This window comes from Lathyrus oleraceus, chromosome 1 (assembly GCF_024323335.1).
Source record: "Lathyrus oleraceus cultivar Zhongwan6 chromosome 1, CAAS_Psat_ZW6_1.0, whole genome shotgun sequence".
In the NCBI taxonomy this organism is placed as follows: domain Eukaryota; kingdom Viridiplantae; phylum Streptophyta; class Magnoliopsida; order Fabales; family Fabaceae; genus Lathyrus; species Lathyrus oleraceus.
The window spans coordinates 83,540,277-83,563,356 of NC_066579.1; the positions used below are offsets into that span (position 1 = coordinate 83,540,277).

Sequence of the window (23,080 nt, forward strand, 5' to 3'; positions counted from 1 at the left end):
AGGCTTGCTTGTAAGTGAAATATATCATTGATTGTGCAAATAGTGTAGTGATTTGTATTTCACTTTATCTCTAATCCATTAGCTTAACGCATATCCGGTTTTTCAATAACGGTTCGTTTTAGACTAACATTTTTCCTCGGCCGCTTCCGCACTTAAAACAAATTTTCAAAACCAATTTTCTTTTAAATTGGTAGCGCCGACTCAAGTTTTTAATTGGGATCTATTCAACCCCCCCTTCTAGATCCGTGCCATAGTCTAACAATAGTATTCCGTTTGAGAAGTGGACTAGGGCATACGACAACGGTCAGCGTTGGGGCCACATGACAACAAATCTTGTGGAATCAATAAACTCTGTCTTCAAAGGCATCTGTAAACCTACCAATAACCGCATTGGTGCAAGCTACATATTTCAGGTTAGGGGCGTTGTTTGAAACCAGACGCTCAAAATGGAGTTCGGTGTTGTAATTTGGACAATTGTTCAGTGATGCTTCAATGAAGTTCATCAGACATGAAACTGCCAAAGCAAACACACATGTGGTTACGGTATTTGACCGAACTAAAGGTTGGTTTAGTGTTGTTGAGTCCATGGATCACAATGAGGGCATGCCGATGGGACAGTACAGAGTTGAACTAGATAGAGGTTGGTGCGACTGCGGAAGGTTCCAAGCCTTTCGTACCCCCTGCTCTCATGTCATTGTGGCGTGCTCAAAGGTTCGAAGGGATTCATCCTACTTGCTATCTGAAGTTTACAAAGTCGCCAGCCTTTCAAATGTTTATAAAATTAGTTTTTCGGTAGTGGCAAAAGAGGATTATTGGCCAGAATATCAAGGGGACATCGTCTGGCACAACGAAGTTATGCGAAGGAAGAAAAAGAGTCGCCCTAACAGCACCCGGATTCAAACCGAAATGGATACGACGAACAAAATGGTTAGACTATGTAGTTCATGCCGTCAACCAGGACACAATGGTAATAACTGTCCTAGTGTTGGAACGAGCACAACCAGATAAATTCAGATGTACCTCTGTTGCTATATATGGAAAACTAAATTTATTTTAAAGTACCTCTGTTGCAATATATGGAAAACTAAATTTACTTCATAGTAGACGTCTGTGACGAAAAGACAGTTCATAAAAAATAACACAAACAATTAAAACAACTAGAATACAAAAACTATGCGATTACAACCATCAAATTTTTTTTGAACATGTAATGCATCATCCAACGAGCGTCTTGGTCGGTCTTAATATCCACTCATTCGCGCACTTCTCCGTGTTGGTTGAACGTGGACACAAGTCATTGTATTCTTCTAATCCGTTCATCCTCTCCAATTTCTCCCTCTAACCAACTATACAACGTCCGATTAAGATGTTCAAACGTATCTGTGTTCCAAAGTCGAACCTGTATCGGAGCCACAACAACAGAAAATATTACATCCGCATTTCGTTTCTGAATGTATGTAGACATTGTTGAAACAAAGGAAATTGAAATTGATGTTTGAACTAGACTAGGAGATGAATTTGAGTGAAAATAATTGTATGCAAGGCGTGGTATTTATGGAGACAGAACATCTATTCGACAAAACACGTGGGCGTCAGTTGAATTGGCGCCCACATGACCATTACAAGCAGGCGCCACATGAATTGACACCCACCTTAAGAAACACACTCAGGCGCCAGAGGCATTGGCGCCTCCTCATGAGGGCCAATGCAGGTGCCACATGCATTGGCGCCTCCTCATGAGGCACAATGCATGTGCGCCAATGCTACTGGTGCCTCCTCTTATTGATATGAGGGTGCACCAATTCATCTGGCGCATCCTCTACCAAACTTGGTTATTTTGGTTTTTTTTTTGAAAAATTGGTTATTTTCGATTTTTTTTGAAAGATCTGGTTATTTTGGAAAAAAACTCCATAAAATTTGTTTTTTTTAAATTTAAAAATTAATATTAATTTAAAGAAAATAAAATTTAAATTAAATTAAATAATTTTGATAAAACGGATTTTAAATCGGTTTGGAATTTTAAATTGGTTTTTGTGAGAAGTGGTTTGGTTTATAAATCATAACCATAAAAATGGATTGGTTCATATTAGATGGTTATCCATGCACACACCCTAAGTGTGAGTAGTATGGACTCACACTAGTCTCATATTGATTGTAAATGTAAAGACTTGAGCATTTATAAGTGAGAGAATTCATTCACCTATCACCTTAAGATTTTAGGTGAATATGTAGTGTGTCTCTCAGACTCTCACAAAGATATTGTTCTAAAATGAGAAAAAAAGACATTTTTTAAGTTTATATTATTTTACGAAAATTAAATATGTTAATTATGTAAAATACTCCTATTAAGTATGTTAGAGGTTCCTGGGATCATCGGAGAATTATTGTAGCTTTTATGTAGAGTGTGTGGTTGATTGCAGCCATTTTTAATGATATAACAATTATTTCAAAAAAAATGAGGAGCTTTTACTTCATCTTATAAGTGGAGAATTTAATTTGTCATCTCTCACTTATATTTTGACACTCCTCCATAATTTTAAAATTTAAAAAATATCATTGTTATTAAGTCTATTTATTTCAACTTTAAAAAATGGTTTTTTTTCAAAAATATATTTTATAAAACAGTTTTTTAAAATATTACAAAAAAATATATTTATTCGTTTTTTCTAAATTAAAATACTAATTTTGACATTCTATAACATAAACATACATTGTTGAAGATCAAAACATAGTCGAAATCGTAATTTTTAAAAAAAGTTGTATTTTAAAAATGATTTTTATGAAAAATGATTTGAAATAGCTTCAAAATTAAGTGATATTTTAAAATTTTGATATCCAAAAATAGTTTTAATTGTTGAAATATCTAAAATAACATTTTAATAATAACTATTCAAACCAAAATTTCATTTGAAGTTTTTATGAAATATTTTTTTGTAAAAGTTTTTTACACAAAATTTGGTTACACTATAAAAATTATTTTTATAAAAAGGAAAAATAAACGGGTCATTATAAAATTTTTGGTGAAAAATACCGAAAATTTCAAAAAATATCTAGTATTTTCCTGAGAAATCTTAAACCCATATCGAAAATTGTCAAAATTTTCGGGGGGAAACAAAAACTTCTGCAAATTTCAAAATTTCTAGTATACCATAAATTTTGCATATAGATCAAGTTTTCGGTAACAGTGCAAAAAACATGAAAAATATTTTATTTATGTGGTATGGAGCCGGCAGGGTCATCTACAGATCGTGCACAAATTTTACACAGTTTTTCACCACTGACACAATATGTTTTCTATGTCACAAGTTTAATTTAATTACTTTCACACCTCTATTTGATAATGATAGTATACTTTTTATGTGATGTAAATCGTAGATATTTGAGTCTCGAGCTAAAGTATTAGCATGGGCACAGAATATTGGTAAAACACATGGTATTATTATTGTGACTGTTGGTTCTGATACTTCAAATGGCAAATGAGGTAGGAAAGATAAATTGATTATGGGGTATGAGAGATGAGGAGATTATAAAAGGAAGAATGCATCTAAAAGCAGTAAATCCTCATAGGACATTTATAGTATAAAAGTGAAATGTCCTTTTAGGTTGAGATCTGCCCCGGGTGGTAGAGATTGGAAGGTGATAGCTAGGTATGGGTTGCACAATCATAAACTATTTATGGATTTAGAAGGTCATGATATATTGGGTCGTCTAAAAGTAAATGAAAGACATTTTGTGAATGACATGACAAAGTACAACATGACTCCACGGTACGTAGTTGCTGCTTTGTAAGACAAATGATCAGAAAACATCACCAGTGTTACCTAGGTGTATAAAGGTAGAGCTACGTACAATGCGAGCAAGAGAGGACCATTGACGTAAATGTAAATGTTGTTGACTCTTATTCATAGAGAAAAATACATGTGTTGGACTAAAAATAAGGAAGACTTAAATATTGTTGCTGATATTTTCTGGACACATCCTAATTCAGTGAAGTTGTTGAATATGTTTTATTTGGGGTTGTTGTTTTTATTGTACATACAAGACAAATAGGTATTATGCATCGTGATCATAATTTGATATCATTCCAACATACTTTGATTTATCAGATTTTTGATCATATGTCGTGATCATACAGATGTCAGCTACCACTGCTTGAGATTGTTGGTGTTACGTCAACAAAATTTACGTTTTTGGTAGGCTTTGCCTATTTAGAACACGAAAGGGAGGAGAACTTCAAATGGGCATTGGAGAATCTCAAAGAGTTGTTCTCTTCTGATAAATTGCTATCGAAGGTTGTGGTAACGGACGAGGAGCTTGCGTTGATGAATGACATGCAAGTTGTTTTTCCAAATTCAACTCATTTGTTGTGTTTGTTCCATATTTCAAAAAATGTTATCATGAAATGTAAATAGTATGTTAAATAATAAAGACATGAACATATCATGGATCTATGGAACAACATCATGTATGCTAATAGAGACATTGAGTTCGTCGCACACTTAAAGCACTTTGAGACTATTTGTGTTGATATTCTTTTGGTTGTTAAGTATGCGAGTGAAACATGGTTGACACCTTATAAAGAAAGGTTTATTGCTACTTGGATTAACATAGTCACTCATTTAGGGAACACAATAACAAACATGTACACGAGCGTCATTTTGATGTGATTACATTACTAAACATAATTTAACATATATTTCTAATTATGGTATCTAAAGTGGAGTCTGCTCATTGCAACCTTATTGATATGAGATAAGTTGGCTCTAAATATACATGGAAAGGTCCTATTTTCCATGATGGTCTTCGGATATTTGAAAAGTTTGATCCAACTTTTTGTAATGATAATTAAAGACTTAACTTTCCAGATGCATATGTAAAAGTTCTTGCTCACATGGATTTCTCTGATCATCATCTCATTCCAATCATGTTGTATGGTAATGTTCATGAGAAAAAGTCAAATATTTTCGTTTTGAAAGTGCATGGATAACAGAAGCAACTTATATTAATATGATAAAAGAGGCATGGAATCATGCTACCGTTGTTAATGAAAATTTGAAACATATGCAAGATAAATTCAAGAGCGGTAAGAATATCAATCGTAGTATAGTAATTGGTCAAAAGAGATAACTACTCACTCAAATTAATGGAATTCAAAGGTTGGTGCAAGTTGGTTGAGGGAATGAATTTTTCCATAAATTAGAGTTCTAGCTTCAGCATGATGTGTCAAAAATCCTTCACCCATATGTGGTTTCAGTACTCTCGAGCTAAGTGGCTTCATGATAGGGATCGTAATACGAAGTACTGTCATTTGAGAGTTATTAATAGGAGAAGGAAAAATCAAGTTCAAATGCTTCGTGGCACTTATGGCATGTGGGTGGAGGATGAACACCTACTTTCATTCTATGAAAACTTATTTATACAAGAATCTTTTTACTGAAACTGCTAGAGAGGATGCATAGTTCCAAACACATGTTTCTTATTCTAGATTTCTCAAGAGTCTTTAAATATTCTAAGTGTTGATGTGAATGATACGAGGTCAGGCATACCGTTTTTTATATGGGACCCTGGGAATCATATAGATCAAATGGATATCCTGCAGGTTTTTTATAAAAACGACCTAGGAAGTCATTGAATCAAATACTTGTAATTTGTCAAGAAAATATGGACAAATACATATGCGTTTGTTGAGATTAATCAACCTTATATCTACTTAATTCCTAAGGTATCAAATCCTGAGTTTATTAATCAATTTTGTCTCATTTCCCTTTGCAATAAATTATATAAGATTATTACCAAAGTGGTTGTTAATAGGTTAAAGATTATTATTCATCAAATTGACTATTCTTTCAAAAGATTATTATGACATCTTAAAGTGGTATTTCATTGAAAATATATTGAATGAGGTGGGATTTCCTTTGGAGATAATCATTATTATTATGTCCTCTATTAAAACTGTGACCACTAATGTAAAACAAAATTGAACTAGATCTGAAATTTTCAAACCTCAAAAAGGTATCAGACAATGGTACCATGTTTCTCTGTACCTTTTTGTTATTTGTATGGATAAATTATCTCATCTTATTTCTCATAGTATGGAGCAAGGCTTTTGGAAAACTATGAGTGTGAGTATAAATGGTCACATCATATCACTTGATGTTTGCATATGATTTTTTTTTATTTGGCCAAGCTACAGAGGTTCAAATGCAATGTGTACTCGATATTGCTAATCATTTTTTCCTTTTGTCTGGTTAGCAAGTGAGTATTGATAAAACAATCATCCTTTTCTCTAAAAACACTTATATGTTTGTTTATTGTAAATTGATTATTATGTATGGCTTCCGTGAAACACAATTGCTTGGCAAATATTTGAGTTTACCTCTCCTCGGTAGAGCACTAAGAAGATCTGATTTTAATTATATCCTAGAGCAAGGTAAGTCAAAGTTGGCCTCTTGGAAAGCTTGACACCTTTCTTTTGCATGTCAGGTAACTCTCTTTAAAGCTGTTATTGAAGCCCTTCCTATTTATACTATGATGACTACTAGCATTCCTAAAGCTTCTTTGCATGAGATTCAAAAGTTACAATGTTCTTTTATCTGAGGTGATAGCAAGGAACATAAAAGAGTTCATTCAGTGAAGTTGGATGTGATGACATTGTCAAAGTTCTTAGAAGGATTGTGTATTAGACTGGTGGAAGTTATGAATAATTCTTCTCTTTTGAATCTTGGTTGGGCCATTTGAAGTAATGCATAATATCTTTTTTGTGAAGTTATGTCTGACAAATATATGAGGAACAATTTTGGTTATGAGGATCTGATTGTTAAGGTAAATGATTCCAGTTTGCGGAAGAATCTCGGTAACTTGTGGCCTTAGTTTACTTAGTTTGCATATTGGTATATAGGAGATGGTGGTAATATAGATATTTGGTCTCATTGTTAGGTTGAACCAGGTAAGAAGTTGATGGATATTATTACAAATGGTGTAAATATGGATTTTTAATCAGCATTTATAGGACTTATTGGATCAAAATGATCAGTGGAATATGGATCTTTTAAAGAATGTGTCTCGTTAAAATGTGGTAATTAAAATTCTAGTTATTCTCCTTCCTGATGGTAATAGTGGAAGTGATCTATATTGTTAGCCAAATGATAAAAAAGGTGAGTATAATGTTTTATTAAGTTATTAATTAATGTGTAATTTTGGTAGGCAAAATGATGAGGATAGTTAGAGGTTGATATGGAAGCATAAAGTCCCTAAATGAATAAGGTCATTTATTTGGTTGGTGTATCATGGTAGGATAATGACCAATAAGAGGAAAATAAAATGCAAATATAAGGGTCTTTTTATAGTCAATATGGAACAGAGGTGGAATCCATTATACATGTCTTATGTGATTGTCCTTTGGCTTTTGCTATTTGGGATAATGAAGTGTGTTATACTGCAAGTGTGCGATAGTGTCAAGTAGTACAAAAAGATCCAACTCACAGGGATATGTATATGATTATCGAATGTTTATTCTAACATTGTTTAGCTAAAGCGATCATAATGGTTTATTGGTTTAGTGAAGATTGAAATAAAGTTTAACAGATAAATAAAGCAGGACACATGGTTCTAGTCATCTATCTAGTCTCACCTTATCAACTTTCCATATTTAAATCACGAGAATTTCTAAGTTTATTTATAGAAAATGTAGATAAATATACGCGACACTCACTTTCGTGGCGTGCGCATCTAAACGTGATTCTGACACAGTTAAACTATTAAACCAAAAGCCAAAATGCCTTGACATGCGATGCGGCAACTTGGTTGCTTCTCAAATAAGATCAAGTTGCCTTGTCAATGGTGCCCCAAACTCAATTTTAGAAATCCGCGATCCGATATTGATTCACTACCTTCCGGCACGTGATAATATTTGGGTTGCCTTAACTTTTGCAACCAATATAAACGTGTTTTAGAATTTAGATTCTAAAATAAAAAAATTCCTATGATTCTCATGTTTCATACTCGGATAATCAATTAAGGATCATCATAAGATATATTCGCATGACTCATTCCCCTTATAGAATTACTCACACATGGTGAGGTAAACAATAATTAAATAACGATAAGACATAGTATGCAATTGAATAAAAATAAAGCAATACGACAAAACTAAATTGAAGTAAACTTAAAATAAAGAAATCAAGAATTGTCATACCAAAGTTGTTGAGTAGTTACAAGTGAAAGCAACAAGCAAAATTTGGAAAACTACAAAGTGGAAGAAAATAACAAATGACATCATTTACATATTCACATTCAATCAACAACATGTTCTCACACCTAAATCATGACATCATTTATATATTCATATCCAATCAACAACATCATGAACAATCAACTACATATGCAATTATGTATGCAAATGTACTCCACAACTGACTCATTATGCATGTGGTACCATTCATTAACACTCAGGTTCATCTTGCTCCCAATCCCCACCATAGGACCAAAGCACACCAAATCATTACCATCACCATAGGTAATGCTTCACCAGCCCCCACTTGGAACCGACTACTCGCTCTTGATCCCCAACATAGGACTAGAGAACACCAATGTTTGTTACCATCACCATAGGTAACGCTTCACTAATTATTTACTATAACTAGATACTCGCTCTCGATCTATACCACCGAACCAGTGCATAGAAAAACTGGACCGAAGTCCCTACACCATGATGCATGGCTATCACAATATTCATTATCACCAAAAGATTCACCATGCACATCTCACTAATTATTCACAATATCATTCATCATACGCAACAAATAATCAATGTTAATACATTAATAAACAACAACAAATATCAATAACTCATCAAGCATGACTTCATAGGCATTTATTCATGTTACTTCACCAAACAACCACACATCACTGTATAAACATAATAATTCGCTAACCAATCGTACACGTCATTACAAACATCCATAAAATATATAATTGACTATAACTCAAATGTTTCTACAAGAACTACCATGAGGTATCCATGAGTTTTAGCTTTCCAATGCTTGGAAAGGCGTCTCATTTGAACTTGCATAACTAAATTTACGACCAAAATTGTCAGACAATACAATATAAGACAAACCATGCATTCTGCTAGTTTGGAGTCAACTTCAAGCACGTACGTATCGATACATACTGTTGTTTTTCTAAAAAAAAACTCTATTATGTTGGTTTGGAGTCGACTCCAAATACGTATGGGTTAACTCAACTATTGTTTTTGCCCCAAAAAAACCAGTTTTTCACGCCCATGGAAGGTTTTTTTAGCATTATAGAACCATCCGAACACTTCCTAACACAAAAATAATTCATTTCAAACATCTCTTTTCTTAGAATCAAACCCCACTCTTATTAATCCCTAATTCTATTTATCAGCGCACCAATTGACCATCAGTTCACCAAATACTTATATCTCTAAAACCTTATACATTCAACAATGGTGGAAATTTATACATGTATAATCATAATTATTCAAGTATAATTTCAGTCACAAAATCACATGCGTAAACCCAACAAGTAATCAATTTCCAAATTGATAACACAACAACAATTCGTAGAATGAAATCATGGAACCCTATTGAGAGTAAGAATATTTATTCTCTATCCTATCTGCAATACACCTAATTGATAATCCTTTCTCCCCCATTACCTTGGATTTTCCAGCAAGATGCAACTTCAAGCTCTAACAATGGAGTCTTCCTTTAGCCCTAGTTTTTGCCTCTTCTCACCATAAAATTCTGTTTTCATGTAAAACTCTCTAAACTCTTACTTCAAATATATCTTTGGGTTTTCTACACACTTCTTCCCAATTACCTCATTATCCCTCAATTTTCATAATTCACACTATTGCCCAAACTCCGTAACTCCTTGCTCCCATCTATTTCTCCAAATTATCCATATTGACCAAATTCTAAATACTATTTATTCTAATAATTGATTAAAATTCTAATTAATTCTAAATAACTATACCAAACTATTACTCTCTCTATATACCTCTACTCCAACGATACTTACCCCTACAACCACACAATAAATACTTTAAAACACCAATTAATCAAATAAAATTCTAAATAATTAAATTAAATTAATTAAATGAATTTGGGGTGTTACAACTCTCCCCCACTTAGAAAAAATTTCGCCCTAAAAAATTACCTGAAAGAAACAAAGTTAGATACGACTCTTTCATCTGACTTTCTAGCTCCCATGTTATGCTTCCACCAGCTGGTCATCTCCACACTACCTTCACCAAGGTCATCTCCTTACCACACAACTGCTTCACTTCCCGATCCTCTATCTGTATGGGCGATGCCTCAACAATCATCTCTCTCTCACATGTATATCGTCCACTTGGATGACATGAGACAGATCCAGAATGTATCTCCTCAACTGAGACACATGAAACACATCATGAAGATTAGCAAGCGGCAGTGGAAAGGCAATCCGATATGCCACCTCTCTTATCCTCTATAAGATTTGGTATGGACCAACAAAACGTGGCGTGAGCTTTCGAGATTTCAAAACTCTACCAAATTCGGTTAGTGGAGTAACTCTAAAAAACACATGATCTCCCTCTTGGAACTCAAGTGTTTTCCTTCTCTTATCATGGTAGCTCTTTCGGAGACTCTGTGAAGCTTTCATCTTCTCTTGGATAATCTTGATCTTCTCAAAATTTTATTGCACAATCTCAGGTCTAATCACTACACTCTCTCCATATTCGTGCAAACACATAGGTGTCCTACAACTCTTACCATACAAAGCCTCAAACGGGGCCATCATAATACTCGAATAGAAACTGTTATTCTAAGTAAACTCAATCAGTGACAAGTAGCTATCTTAAGCACCTCTTTATTCTGGCACACAAGCCCTCAACAAATGCTCTAAAGATTGGATAGTCCTCTCTGTTTGCCCATTAGTCTGCAGGTGATAAGCGGAACTCAACTTCAGCTTAATACCCAAATCTTCTTGCAAACTCTGCCAAAACCTGGACGTGAACCTCTGATCTCTATCCAACAGAATGCTCGACAGAATACCATGCAAGCTAACAATCTTCTCAATGTACAACTCAACCAATTTCTACAAAGTATAACTGATTTTAATCGGTATGAAATGAGCCGATTTAGTCAGTCTATCAACAATCACCCAAATAGAATCGCATCCCTTCGTCGTATTTGACAAACTTGTTATGAGATCCATGGAAATGCTATCCCACTTCCACTCTGAAATACTCGACGGTTGCATCAGACCCAATAACTTCTGATGTTCAATCTCTGACCTCTGACAAGTCAAACAAGCAGTCAAACTCATCTACTTCCTTTTTTATTCCTGGCCACCAGAACAATTTCTTCAAGTCTTGATACATCTTAGTGGCATCAGGATGAATACTCAAACCATTTCTATGACCTTCCTCAAGAACATTTTTCCTTAAGCTTAGGTACCTCTGGTACAAAAACTCTATCTATGAACCTCATCATACAATTCTCGTCAATTCTGAAGTCACCACCCTTACCTTGATTGATTAACACCAGTCAGTCAACCAATCCCACATCAGCTTTCTAACCCACCCTGATCTCTTCAAGAGTACCACTTGTCAGTTTCAACATACCCAACTTCATACTATTAAAAGTCTCTTCACATACCAAATCCATGTCTCTGAATTGCTCGATAAACTTTACCTCTCAAACCATCAACATTGACATATGCAAAGACTTCTTGCTTAATGCTTTAGCTACAACATTAGCCTTACCCAGTTGGTAACTCAAGCCAAAATCAGAGTCTTCCAGAAACATAAGCCATCTCCTTTTCCTCATATTCAATTCCTTCTGATCAAATAAATATTTCAAACTCTTGTGATCACTGAACACCTCAAATTTGGAGTCAAACAAATAGTGCATCCAAATCTTCAACACGAATACCAGTGCTACAACTAAAGATCATGCGTAGGATAATTCCTTTCATGAACTCTCAACTGTCTAGAAGCGTAAGCCACAACTTGACCATTATGCATCAACATACCACCTAAACCCATCTTTGAAGCATCATAATACACAACAAAGGATTCGCTTGAATTCGAAAAAATCAAAATCGGAGCAGACATCAACTTCTTCTTGAGTACTTGAAAACTCTCTTCATAATGCACATCCCAAACATATGCTTGACCCTTTAGAGTCAATTGAGTCAAAGGTAACGCTAACTTCGAAAAACCTTCAATGAACTTCCTGTAGTAACTAGCCAACCCAAGAAAACTCTTAATTTCAGTAACATACTTCAAAGTCTCCTATTGTAACACAACATCTATCTTCAACAAATCCACAATGATACCACCACTAAAAATCACATGACCAAGGAACTCACTTCTCTTAACCAAAACTCGCACTTGGACAACTTCGCGTACACCTAATTCTTTTTCAAAATGTTTGCAATGTAACTCGCATATGCTCTAAATGCTCTTCATCAGACTTCGAATACATCAAGACGTCTTCGATGAATACAACCACAAACTGATATAAGTATGAATGGAATATTCTATTCATGTACTCCATGAACACTCCAAGAGCATTAGACACACCAAATGGCATTATCGAATACTCGTAATGACCATACCTTGTTCTGAGAGTAGTCGTTGGAATATCTCCAGGATTCACACGAATATAATGATAACCCGTACGCAAATCTATCTTGCTAAACACACAAGCACCTACCAGTTGATCCATCAAATCATAAATTCTCGGAAGTGGATACTTGTTCTCGATAGTCACCTTATTCAACTGTTAGTAGTCAATACATAACCTCATACTATCGTCCTTCTTCTTCACTAACAACACCGGTGCACCCTAAGGCAAAACACTCAGATAAACAAACGTCTTCTCAAGTAAATCTTCCAATTTCTTATTCAACTCACTCAACTCTGAAGCAAACATTCGATAAGGAGTTATTGGCATCAGACTCGTACATGGTACCAAATCTATAGTAAACTCAACCTCGCACTCTGGCCGCAAATAACTGATGTCTTTAGGAAACACTTATGGGAAATCAAAAACAACCGGAAGATCACCAACTGCTCCTCTTACTTTGGCTTCTATCGAGGCTAACATCACCAACATATCTGCACAATCCCTTAAAGACTCTCTTACTTGCTTAGCCGATACAAGTAATTCATCATTTGCATCAAACTCTGGAAATGATACCGTCTTGTCGAAACAATTGATATGAACTTTGAATCTTCATCTTCAACAACCTCCGGAAACAACAACGAATTATCCAACAACTTGCACTCTTGCAAACAACGGCACGAAAAACCAACTCTCCACACTTGAAACATCTCAGAGAAGTAGAAGCTTCTCCCTCACTTGTTTCAATCTTGCTCCTGCCAACAAGTGGTTAGAAAAACAAACAAACGTGTATCGACAATATTTCACACATATGTTGCATACCAGGGAACAATCAACATTACAAAAACCTGTCTGGATGGACCGACCTGCTCTAATACCACTATATAACACCATAAACCCCAAAACTTATATTTTAAGCTTTACACGACAATCTAAGGTGTCACAATGGAAAAAACCTTTAATAAATTAAATGTTTAACAAACACGCAGTAAAATATATTAACGACATACAACACCTGTCATCGCACACTCACCTTTACTTAGGGTATCATTGCGACGATATCGATTTATTTCAAATAACAAAACATTGCAACTTAGCCTTTTAGTCTAAATTTTCAAATCATAATAAATTGTTTTCAAAGTAAAGAGTTATCACATTCCACTCTTGAATAACTCTAACATAAATTGAATAAATAATTAAACTCCAACAGACATAATAAGCAAACAAACATTCCCAACCCTGATGTTACAGGATCAGAGCAAGACTTCTAAAACAATGATGAATCTAAACAAAGTAACTCTAGGAGCTAACTTCCACTTACAACAAACTCTACTGCTGAGTATCTGCAAGATGTCCACGGTGGACAACATCGAAGTAAAATGGGTGACAAACAACAAACCAATATAAATAGTGTAAAAAATTCTAAGGTAGAGAATACACAACAACACACATTCATTACGCATCCATCAACAACATGTTCTCACACACAAAGCATGAAAACATTTACATATTCACATCCAATAAACAACATCATTATGTATGTAAATGTACTTCATAACTGACTCATTATGCATACAGTACCATTCGTGAACACTTAAGTTTATCTCGCTCCCGATCCCCACCATAGGACCAAAGGACACCAAATCATTACCATCATCATAGGTAACGCTTCACCAGCCCCCACCTGGAATCGGCTACTCGCTCCCGATCCTCAACATAGGACCATAGCACACTGAAGTTTGTTACTATCACCATAGGTAACACTTCACTAATTCTTCACTATAACTAGATACTCACTCCCGATCCATACCATCGAACCAGAGCACACCAAAACATAACCGAAGTCCATACACCATGATGCATGACTCTCACAATATGCATCATCACTAAAAGATTCACCAAAAGAATCACCATGCACATATCACCATTTATGCACAACATCATTCATCATACGCAACAACTAATCAATGTTAATACAAAAATAAACAACAACAAACAACAAAAACTCATCAAGCATAACTTCATAGGCATTCATTCATGTTACTTCACCAAACAACCACACATCATCGTATAGACATAACGATTCGCTAACCGGTCATACAAGTTTTCACAAAAATCTCTACAGTAGGTAATTGACTACAAATCAAACATTTCACCAAGCACTACCATGATGTAGACCTGCGCGCTAACTTTCCAAAGCTTCGAAGGACGTCTCATTTGGACTTACGGAACAAAAGTTACAATCAAAATCATCGGACCTTGCAATAGAAGACAAACCCGACATTTTGCCAGTCTGGAGTCGACTTCAAGCACATATGTATCGATGCATACTGTTGTTTTTCTAAAAAAAATTATATTCTGTTGGTTTGGAGTCGACTCCAAACACGTATGGGTCGACTCCAACTGTTGTTTTTGCCCAAAAAAATAGTTTTTCACGTCCATGGAAGGTCTTTTACTGTTATATTATCATAAAAACACTTTTAAACACAAAAACAACTTATTTCAATCATCCATTTTCTCAGAATCAAACCCCACTCTTATTAATCCCAAATTCTATTAATCAACACACCAATTGACCATCAATTCACCAAATACTCATATCTCTAAAACCTTTTACATTTAACAATGGTGGAAATTTATACATGTATAATCATGATGATTCAAGTATAATTTTAGTCATAAAATCACATGCATAAACCCAATAAATCATCAATTTCCAAATTGGTAACACAACAACAATTCATAGAACAAAATCATGGAACCCTAATGAGAGTAAGAACCTCTCTTCTCTACCCCATCATAAATACACCTAATTGGTATCCCTTTCTCCCCCTTATCTTGGATTTTCTAGCAAGATGCAACTTCAAGCTCTAACAATGGAGTCTTCCTTTAGCTATAGCCTTTACCTCTTCTCACCACAAAATTATGTTTTTACGTAAAACTCTCAAAACTCCCTTACTTCAAATATATCTTAGGATTTTCTACACACTTCTTCTTAATTACCCCCATTGACCTTTAGTTTTCATAATTCACATTATTGCCCCAACTCCCTAACTCCTTCTCCCCTCTATTTCTTCAAATTCTCCATGCGGACCCCATTCTATCATTTTACTATTTTATTTAATTAATTCAAATAAAATACTATCTATTCTAATTAATTATAAATAACTATACCAAATTCTTACTCCCTCTATACCTCAACTCCAAAGATGCTTACCCACAACCACCCAACAAATACTTTAAAAAACCAATTAATCAAATAAAAATCTAAATAATTAAATTAAATTAATTAAGTTATAAATAACATGATTCATTAATTAAAAAATATATAATTAATTAATTAATTATTTCTTGAAACAAAAATAAATCATCTAAAGTAGTTTAAATAATTTAAATAATTTAATTATATTTTAGATACCAAACAAAATAAATCAAGATTGATGATTTAATTACTTAATTAAAATTAATTAAAATAAAATAAAAATGTGAGTCATTTTGATGCTTTCAAATTTAATCAATACTTTCATTACTATATATTTCTTCTTCTTCTCATAACCAATTAATAGTGATTTGGCAATTCCACTTGCTTACCAAATAGAATAACAACAAAACATGGCAAGAAGCGAGAGAAGAGATATCCAACCGCTGCTAAGAAGACGACCCACAGCAGCAAAGATCCACCCACGACAGAGACAAATCCAATGCTATTCTCCATTCCTATCTTCAACACTCAAACTCACACTAGCTACTACTATCTAGTAAATCAATTTTCTTCTAAATTTCATAATGTCTTATGTATTCACTGACTTGGATCAACTTTAGTTTGTTTCTTCAAAACTTCTTTTCTTTTGATTCTTCTTAACTCACTGTAATCATAATCATGACTCTTTTAGTAAGTAAAATCTGACCAGAGATTATTTCCGCCAGTATTCGAATTAGGGTTATTCGAGCTTCATTAACCAATTGAGTTGAATCAGTTAGTTACTCGTTTACTTTACTTTGAAGTAATCATTTCAGTTTTGTGTCAAATGGGTAACTCTTTCCTACCCTTCGGTTTGTATCATGTAAGATTTAAACATCTCTTAATTGTTGTTATGTTTGTTGCTGTTATAGTTCTTTTCCAATCTTATTGGAAAACATTTTCTATATTGGATGTGCCTAGGTTCATTGGAAACAATGTTACTTTTGAAAAAGATCAACATGGTTCTGATTTGGATCATGAATTTGATTCTGATGAGGGAAGAATCTTCGGTAGTGACAGTTATGAACTTGATAGTTATGAAAAAGAAATTCACAGTTTCACTCAGAAACGAATGCACGGTGATGACTCTACACAAAAGGTTCGAGAAATAGATAGCAAACATAGTATTCAACACTGGAGAACCAACATTAATTTTGCGGCAAATGGAAATGGAATACAAAGTACGGAAGTAATAGAGCCTCAAAATGTGAAACCTCAGCTACTGAAAACTTCTTTGTCCGTTTTAAATAATAAGTCTATGACAGGTTCCTACATACAGACGAGTAAGTTGGCGTGGCCAACTTCGTTAACAGAGTTGGACGCTCAGTTGATTCAGAGTTTTAATACTACTTCCTCTATGGTATGAAGTTCAACTTTTGTTATTTTAACTTCCGATTGAAGTATTAATGGGTTTGTACTTCTAATTTTCGCATATGATGTATTGATGATAGAAGCCTGCGTGGTCTTCGCGACGTGACCGGGAACTCTTATCTGCAAAACTGGAGATTGAAAATGCAAATGTCATATCAAATTCGCCGGGACTTTATGCACCTGTTTACCGGGACGTTTCCAAATTTTCAAGGTACACCGACAATTGTTCAATTTGTTAGATGTATTGAACTACATTGCAAATTACTCTTTTTTCATTCTTATATACTCTCAGATCTAAGTTGCAAGTTGTCATGTATTTTCTTGTTTAGTATTTTACTGTGATTGAATTGGCTCAATTTTGTCAATTTCTAAAATGAATTTCAAGAAATCATTTGTCATTTAGGGATTGTTTGGATTGACAAAAGTACCTGTGAGTCTATTTAATGATGTTTTTATTTGCTATAGAAATAATTTATACATAAATACATACATGATAATTCAATTGTATCTGTGATCCCTTGTTCTTTAGGAGTTATGAGCTGATGGAGCGCAAGCTCAAAGTTTATATCTACAGAGAAGGAGAAAAACCAATATTTCATCAACCAAAGATGAGAGGAATTTATGCCTCAGAGGGATGGTTTATGAGATTGATGGAGGGAAGTAAAAGATTCATCGTAAAGGATCCCAAAAAAGCTCATTTATTTTACCTTCCATTCAGTTCGCAAATGCTAAGGGCTAATATTTCCAACAATAAGCAGATGGAGCAATACCTTGAAAGATATGTGAATTTAATTGCGGGAAGATATCGTTTCTGGAACAGAACCGGAGGAGCAGACCATTTTCTCGTTGCCTGTCATGATTGGGTGCGCTTCTGATGCATCACTTTTGATTATCATTTACACATCATAATGTTGATAAGAGTCTTTTTTAGAGTCTGCTTGAATTAACATAATGTGATGCATGAATTTGCAGGCTTCCCGAATCACAGTGCAATCAATGAAAAATTGTATTCGGTCTCTCTGCAATGCTAATTTTGCTAAAGGGTTCCAAGTAGGGAAGGACACTACTCTACCTGTTACATACATACATTCTGTGATGAATCCATTAAGAAAAATCGCAGGTAAACCTCCTTCAGAGAGGATTATACTAGCCTTTTTCGCTGGAGGCATGCACGGTTATCTCCGTCCGATCTTACTTAAACACTGGGAGAACAAAGAACCCGACATGAAAATTTTCGGTCAAATGGCACGTGACGCGGAAGGTAAAAGAATTTATATGGAGTACATGAATAGCAGCAGATATTGTATATGTGCTAGAGGTTATGAAGTTCACACACCGAGAATAGTCGAAGCCATATTTTCCGAGTGTGTGCCGGTTATCATATCAGATAATTACGTGCCTCCTTTCTTTGAGGTGTTGAAATGGGAAACATTTTCGGTATTTGTTCGCGAAAGCGATGTCCCTAGTCTTCGAGACATACTTCTCTCAATTCCAGAAAAGAAGTATTTGGCATTGCATTTGGGAGTAAAGAAGGTTCAGCAACATTTTCTGTGGCACAAAATTCCTGTTAAGTTTGACTTATTTCATATGATTCTTCACTCTATATGGAACAATAGACTTTCTCAAATGAGACTGAAGTAGTGATATCATTGATGTAATCTAGTTATGTCTAAGTAGATCTGAGGTAGAAGATGTAAATGCATATATGTATATCTTGTTTTGTTTGATTAAGATGTTTATTTATCTTTGAGAGCTATTTTTACCTTCCATGATTTCTTAAAAACCACACCTTATGCAGAAGTATCTTTTTGGATGGGAAAAAAAATAGTTTTTATGAGTTTATAACTCCTGAAGAACATATGTACAAATACACTTCCAATTATATACTGAACATACAAATGACATTTGAATTTGCATTTTGATAGGAGATTTGCATTTTAAAATTATATGGTTTTCCTTGTTCTGGTTATATGTAGATCTATATGTGCAATAAATATGTATAATTCTCCCACTTCTTCATAATCCTATATTAGTGTTTTTTCTTACCAAATCAATGTTAGTATCATTTGTGTTTAGCTTTGTTTGCAAGAGGGAAAAAAAAATCTTCTTTTCTTTGGTGAGAATCATCATCTAGGCTACAATCTATCCGAGTGGTCGGTCCTCCTATCACTTGAGTTCTACTTGTGTCATCATTTATTTGTTGACATGTCATCTTCCTAAAACACATTCTCATTCTTCCATAATAATAATAATTATTGTAGAAACAATACTTTAATATATTTTAAAGTTGTAATTTATAACCGGAGAATAGATTATCTTAAATAAAGATAAATTTAAATTTAGTATTTAAAACAATTGAATCGTCCCATTGGTAAATCCTTTATTAATATATCGGTCAACTAATGCTCATAAGGTGTGCAGGTGGTAGTTATCAATGCACTATCCAACTTTTCTTTAATAAAATAACGGTCAATTTCGATATGTTTAGTCATGTCTTGTTGAACTGAACTATGTGCAATACTGATGATCAATTTATCATCACAATGTAACTTCATAGACATTCACATTGTTTCTTTAAATCTTCTAGAACTTGTTTCATCCATAATAGTTCTCAAATTCCTATTGTCATAACTTTGAATTATGCTTCAACGCTTGATCGAGCAACTACATTTTTCCTCCCACTCCTTTAATCAACAAGATTTTCATACAAGAAGGTACAATAGCCTTAAGTATATCTTCTATCAATCAAAGAATCAACATAAGCAACATTTGTGTAAGCCTCAAGAGTTAAACTTCCATCTCTTTTAAACAAGAGTTTTCTCTCAAAGTAATTTTGAGAAGCTTGAGAACAAGTCAACAACGTGTAACTGTCTCAACTTCGAATCTTGCATGAATAGATTCACCAAACTAATTGCATATGACAAATCCGACCTAGTTGTGTTAAGTAAAGATTATTCAAAATTAGTTATGATTATCCAAAACAAATTTAACATTTTATCAATATGAAGTGCCATTGAAGGTGACTTTCAAATGACAATTTCAAAAATGTTTATAAAGAAAATAAAATTAAGCATATTTTTTACGCTCCACAAATTATGAATGTGTTTAACAGGTTTAAGAGGTTTTGACGATGGCAAAGAAATCAAAGGAAAAATGACAAACATCAAACAAAGAATAAAGTTTGAAACAAATAAAAAAGTGAGGAGTTTATGGTGAATTGTGAAAAAGAATCAAATGTTAAAGAACATCATCAAAAAATGGTGCCAACTGCCAAAAACTTGTCATATGATCCTGTTAAGTTGTGTTAAGATTTTTGGGATCCACTATGTAATATAAATATGATACTCTCTTAGCACTAAAATACACTAACACACTCACTAAAGATTATTTTCACATTTAAAATTCTTCTGAAATACTTTTAGAAAAGCCAAAAATTCTCTTAGCTAAGCATAATCAATTATGTAATCGATTAAATAATTGATGATGGAGAAAATTTGGCATATAATCGATTATGGTACTAATGTAGTTGATAATGAGGTGTGTATTACTTAGTGGTCAATTATGGATGCCTAATGATCGATTATGGTTTAGATAAAAAAATCCTTATTTTCCTTTTTTTGTTTAAATCCTCTATTATAAAGAGAGGTATTGTGCTCATTGATCTTTTAACATTAATTAAATTGTTTACTTACAAATTTTTAAATAGAGTAGGCTTTTAAGTAGGTTAGTAGGCCAATCATACATTAAAAAAATACTAGACTCAGGCCTAAAAGTAAGTCTATGATAGCTAAAATCTAGACTTAGGTTTTAAACTTTTTAGCAGGTTGGGTTCAGGCTTGGCAAAGCCTAACACGACCCATCCTATTTCCACCATTAGCCGTAATAGATAAATCGCTTCCATGGTCGATCTTCCAAGCATAAAACCAAATTAATTCTCTGTGACTTGCACAATCTTATATCTCTCTCTTGTTCTTATAGATTGAAACTAAAGTGTTTCTTCTACATTCACCGACATGCACTTTGACTTCATAATTTCATTAAAGAGTTTGGTGGACCACTTAATACCTCTATGTCCAAAAAAAATTCACACTTTAATATGTATGTTGTCTGATCCAATCACCTAACTGTTACTCATTCTTTTCAACGCTTCCTTTACCTTATATTTATGAATCCTACGATAGTAATTATAGTTCTGATATGTTTCTCTAGTGTCGAGTCTTCTATAGTCCGATGAGATATTATATCATTCATTAAATATGTTGGAGAAATACGTCTTCCACATATCCTTTATATCTTTTTCCTGAACCAAGACTTTGCTTCTTCATCTTTAACACACTTCACTAGATCCAAATCTCTTATGTTTCTTTCTCTTCACTTAACAAGCATCTCTCTCTCTCTCTCTCTCTCTCTCTCTCTCTCTCTCTCTCTATATATATATATATATATATATATATATATATATATATATATATCCCTCCTTGGTTCCTAGAGATTGGTATGATATGTCAAAAGTTTGGGTTCTTGCTTCACTCACCGTCTTCTTGGTCCCATTCTTAGCTTTCTTGTACTTTTTACATGTTCCACATTTTTACACATAGACCAATCTTTAAAATAGTCCCTTTTTACTATATCTTTACTCTGAGCACTTTCATTCCACCACCATGATGCTTTACCCCTAGGTCCAAAATATTTGGATTCACCCAACGTCTCTTTAGCCATTTTTCTAATCTCTTGAGCCATCTTATTCCACATATCATTTGCACTTCCTTGTGATTATCCTATCTCTCCCTCCACGATCTTGTGTTGAAAAATTCCTTATTTTCACCCTTCAAATTCCACCACTTGGTCCTTGGCGCTACCACATGACTTTTTATCTTTGCTATCTCCTTTAATTCTTACTCCATAACCAAAACTGTATGTTGGGTAGTCAAGCTGTCTCCCGAAATAATTTACAGTCCAAACAAATCTTCTTATCAGACTTCCTAACATGAAAGAAATTTATCTGAGAACATGTCACACCACTTTTATAAGTGATAAGATGTCCATCTCTTTTTCAAAACTATGTATTTCACATAGTAAGACCGAAATTCGATGAAAACTCCAAGATGAATTTACGCTCCGCAATCACCTCCCCTAGGCCAAACCCCACATGCACGCTCTCAAAACCTCTCTCGCCACGTTACCTACATGTCCATTAAGATCTCCTCCTAGGAAAAGCTTCTCTCCTTTAAGTTTATCCTAAAGTAAACCTTCTAACTCCTCCCAAAATTTTACCTTAAGGTGTTCTGCTAACCCAATATGAGGTGCGTAAGCACTAAAACATTAAAGATGTCATATTCCACTACAAAGTTCAAGGCTATGATTCAGTTTCCTACTCTTTTCACATCCATAATATCCTTCTTCCACTGGTTGTCTATAATAATCCCCACTCCGTTTTTTGATCTAACTTTTTCATTGTACCAAAGATTAAATTTCGAGTTGTTCAATTCTTCTGCTTTTTCACCTATCTACTTAGTTTCTTGTAGGCACATAAAATTGATCTTCCTCATAACCATAACATCCACTATTTGCATTTATTTTCCAAAAAGTGTGCCTATAATCCATGATCCAAAATAAATTCTCTTATCATAAACTAACTTCTTTACCCACAATCGTTCATGAAAATATGAGAACCCTTGCTTATTATTCACTTCTTCCAGGCGACGATGCAATGACCCTTGCTTTATTGACATTGTACTCGAGCGATGCAGTGCGTTGCTTATGGACAACGACCTAACATTCACATTATTTCGTAGTTGATATATGTCATAGAAATTCAACGAAGATT

At 34.1% G+C, this 23,080-nt stretch overlaps 1 protein-coding gene across 3 annotated transcripts; it reads left to right on the top strand.

Moving 5' to 3' along the window:
- Nucleotides 1-16,195: 16,195 nt before the first annotated feature.
- Nucleotides 16,196-19,020, top strand: LOC127117512 (probable glycosyltransferase At5g03795). Of its 3 annotated transcripts, XM_051047574.1 has the most exons (5): nt 16,197-16,399; nt 16,804-17,242; nt 17,334-17,464; nt 17,783-18,116; nt 18,226-19,020. In XM_051047574.1, exons 2-5 carry the CDS (start codon nt 16,955-16,957, stop codon nt 18,892-18,894), a joined length of 1,422 nt encoding a protein of 473 aa, XP_050903531.1. In that variant the 5' UTR covers nt 16,197-16,399; nt 16,804-16,954; the 3' UTR covers nt 18,895-19,020. The 3 variants fall into 3 exon arrangements, with proteins under 3 accessions (XP_050903516.1, XP_050903524.1, XP_050903531.1); XM_051047559.1 differs by having other exon boundaries at nt 16,196-17,242; XM_051047567.1 differs by having other exon boundaries at nt 16,196-17,242; nt 17,337-17,464.
- Nucleotides 19,021-23,080: the final 4,060 nt, after the last annotated feature.

What these genes read in the sequence shown, in the direction of transcription:
- LOC127117512 (XM_051047559.1), top strand. Translation starts at nt 16,670, where the DNA reads ATGGGTAACTCTTTCCTACCCTTCGGTTTGTATCATGTAAGATTTAAA. An exon ending in TTAATACTACTTCCTCTATG is followed by an intron (nt 17,243 to 17,333) that starts GTATGAAGTTCA and finishes TATTGATGATAG; the next exon opens with AAGCCTGCGTGGTCTTCGCG. An exon ending in GACGTTTCCAAATTTTCAAG is followed by an intron (nt 17,465 to 17,782) that starts GTACACCGACAA and finishes CTTGTTCTTTAG; the next exon opens with GAGTTATGAGCTGATGGAGC.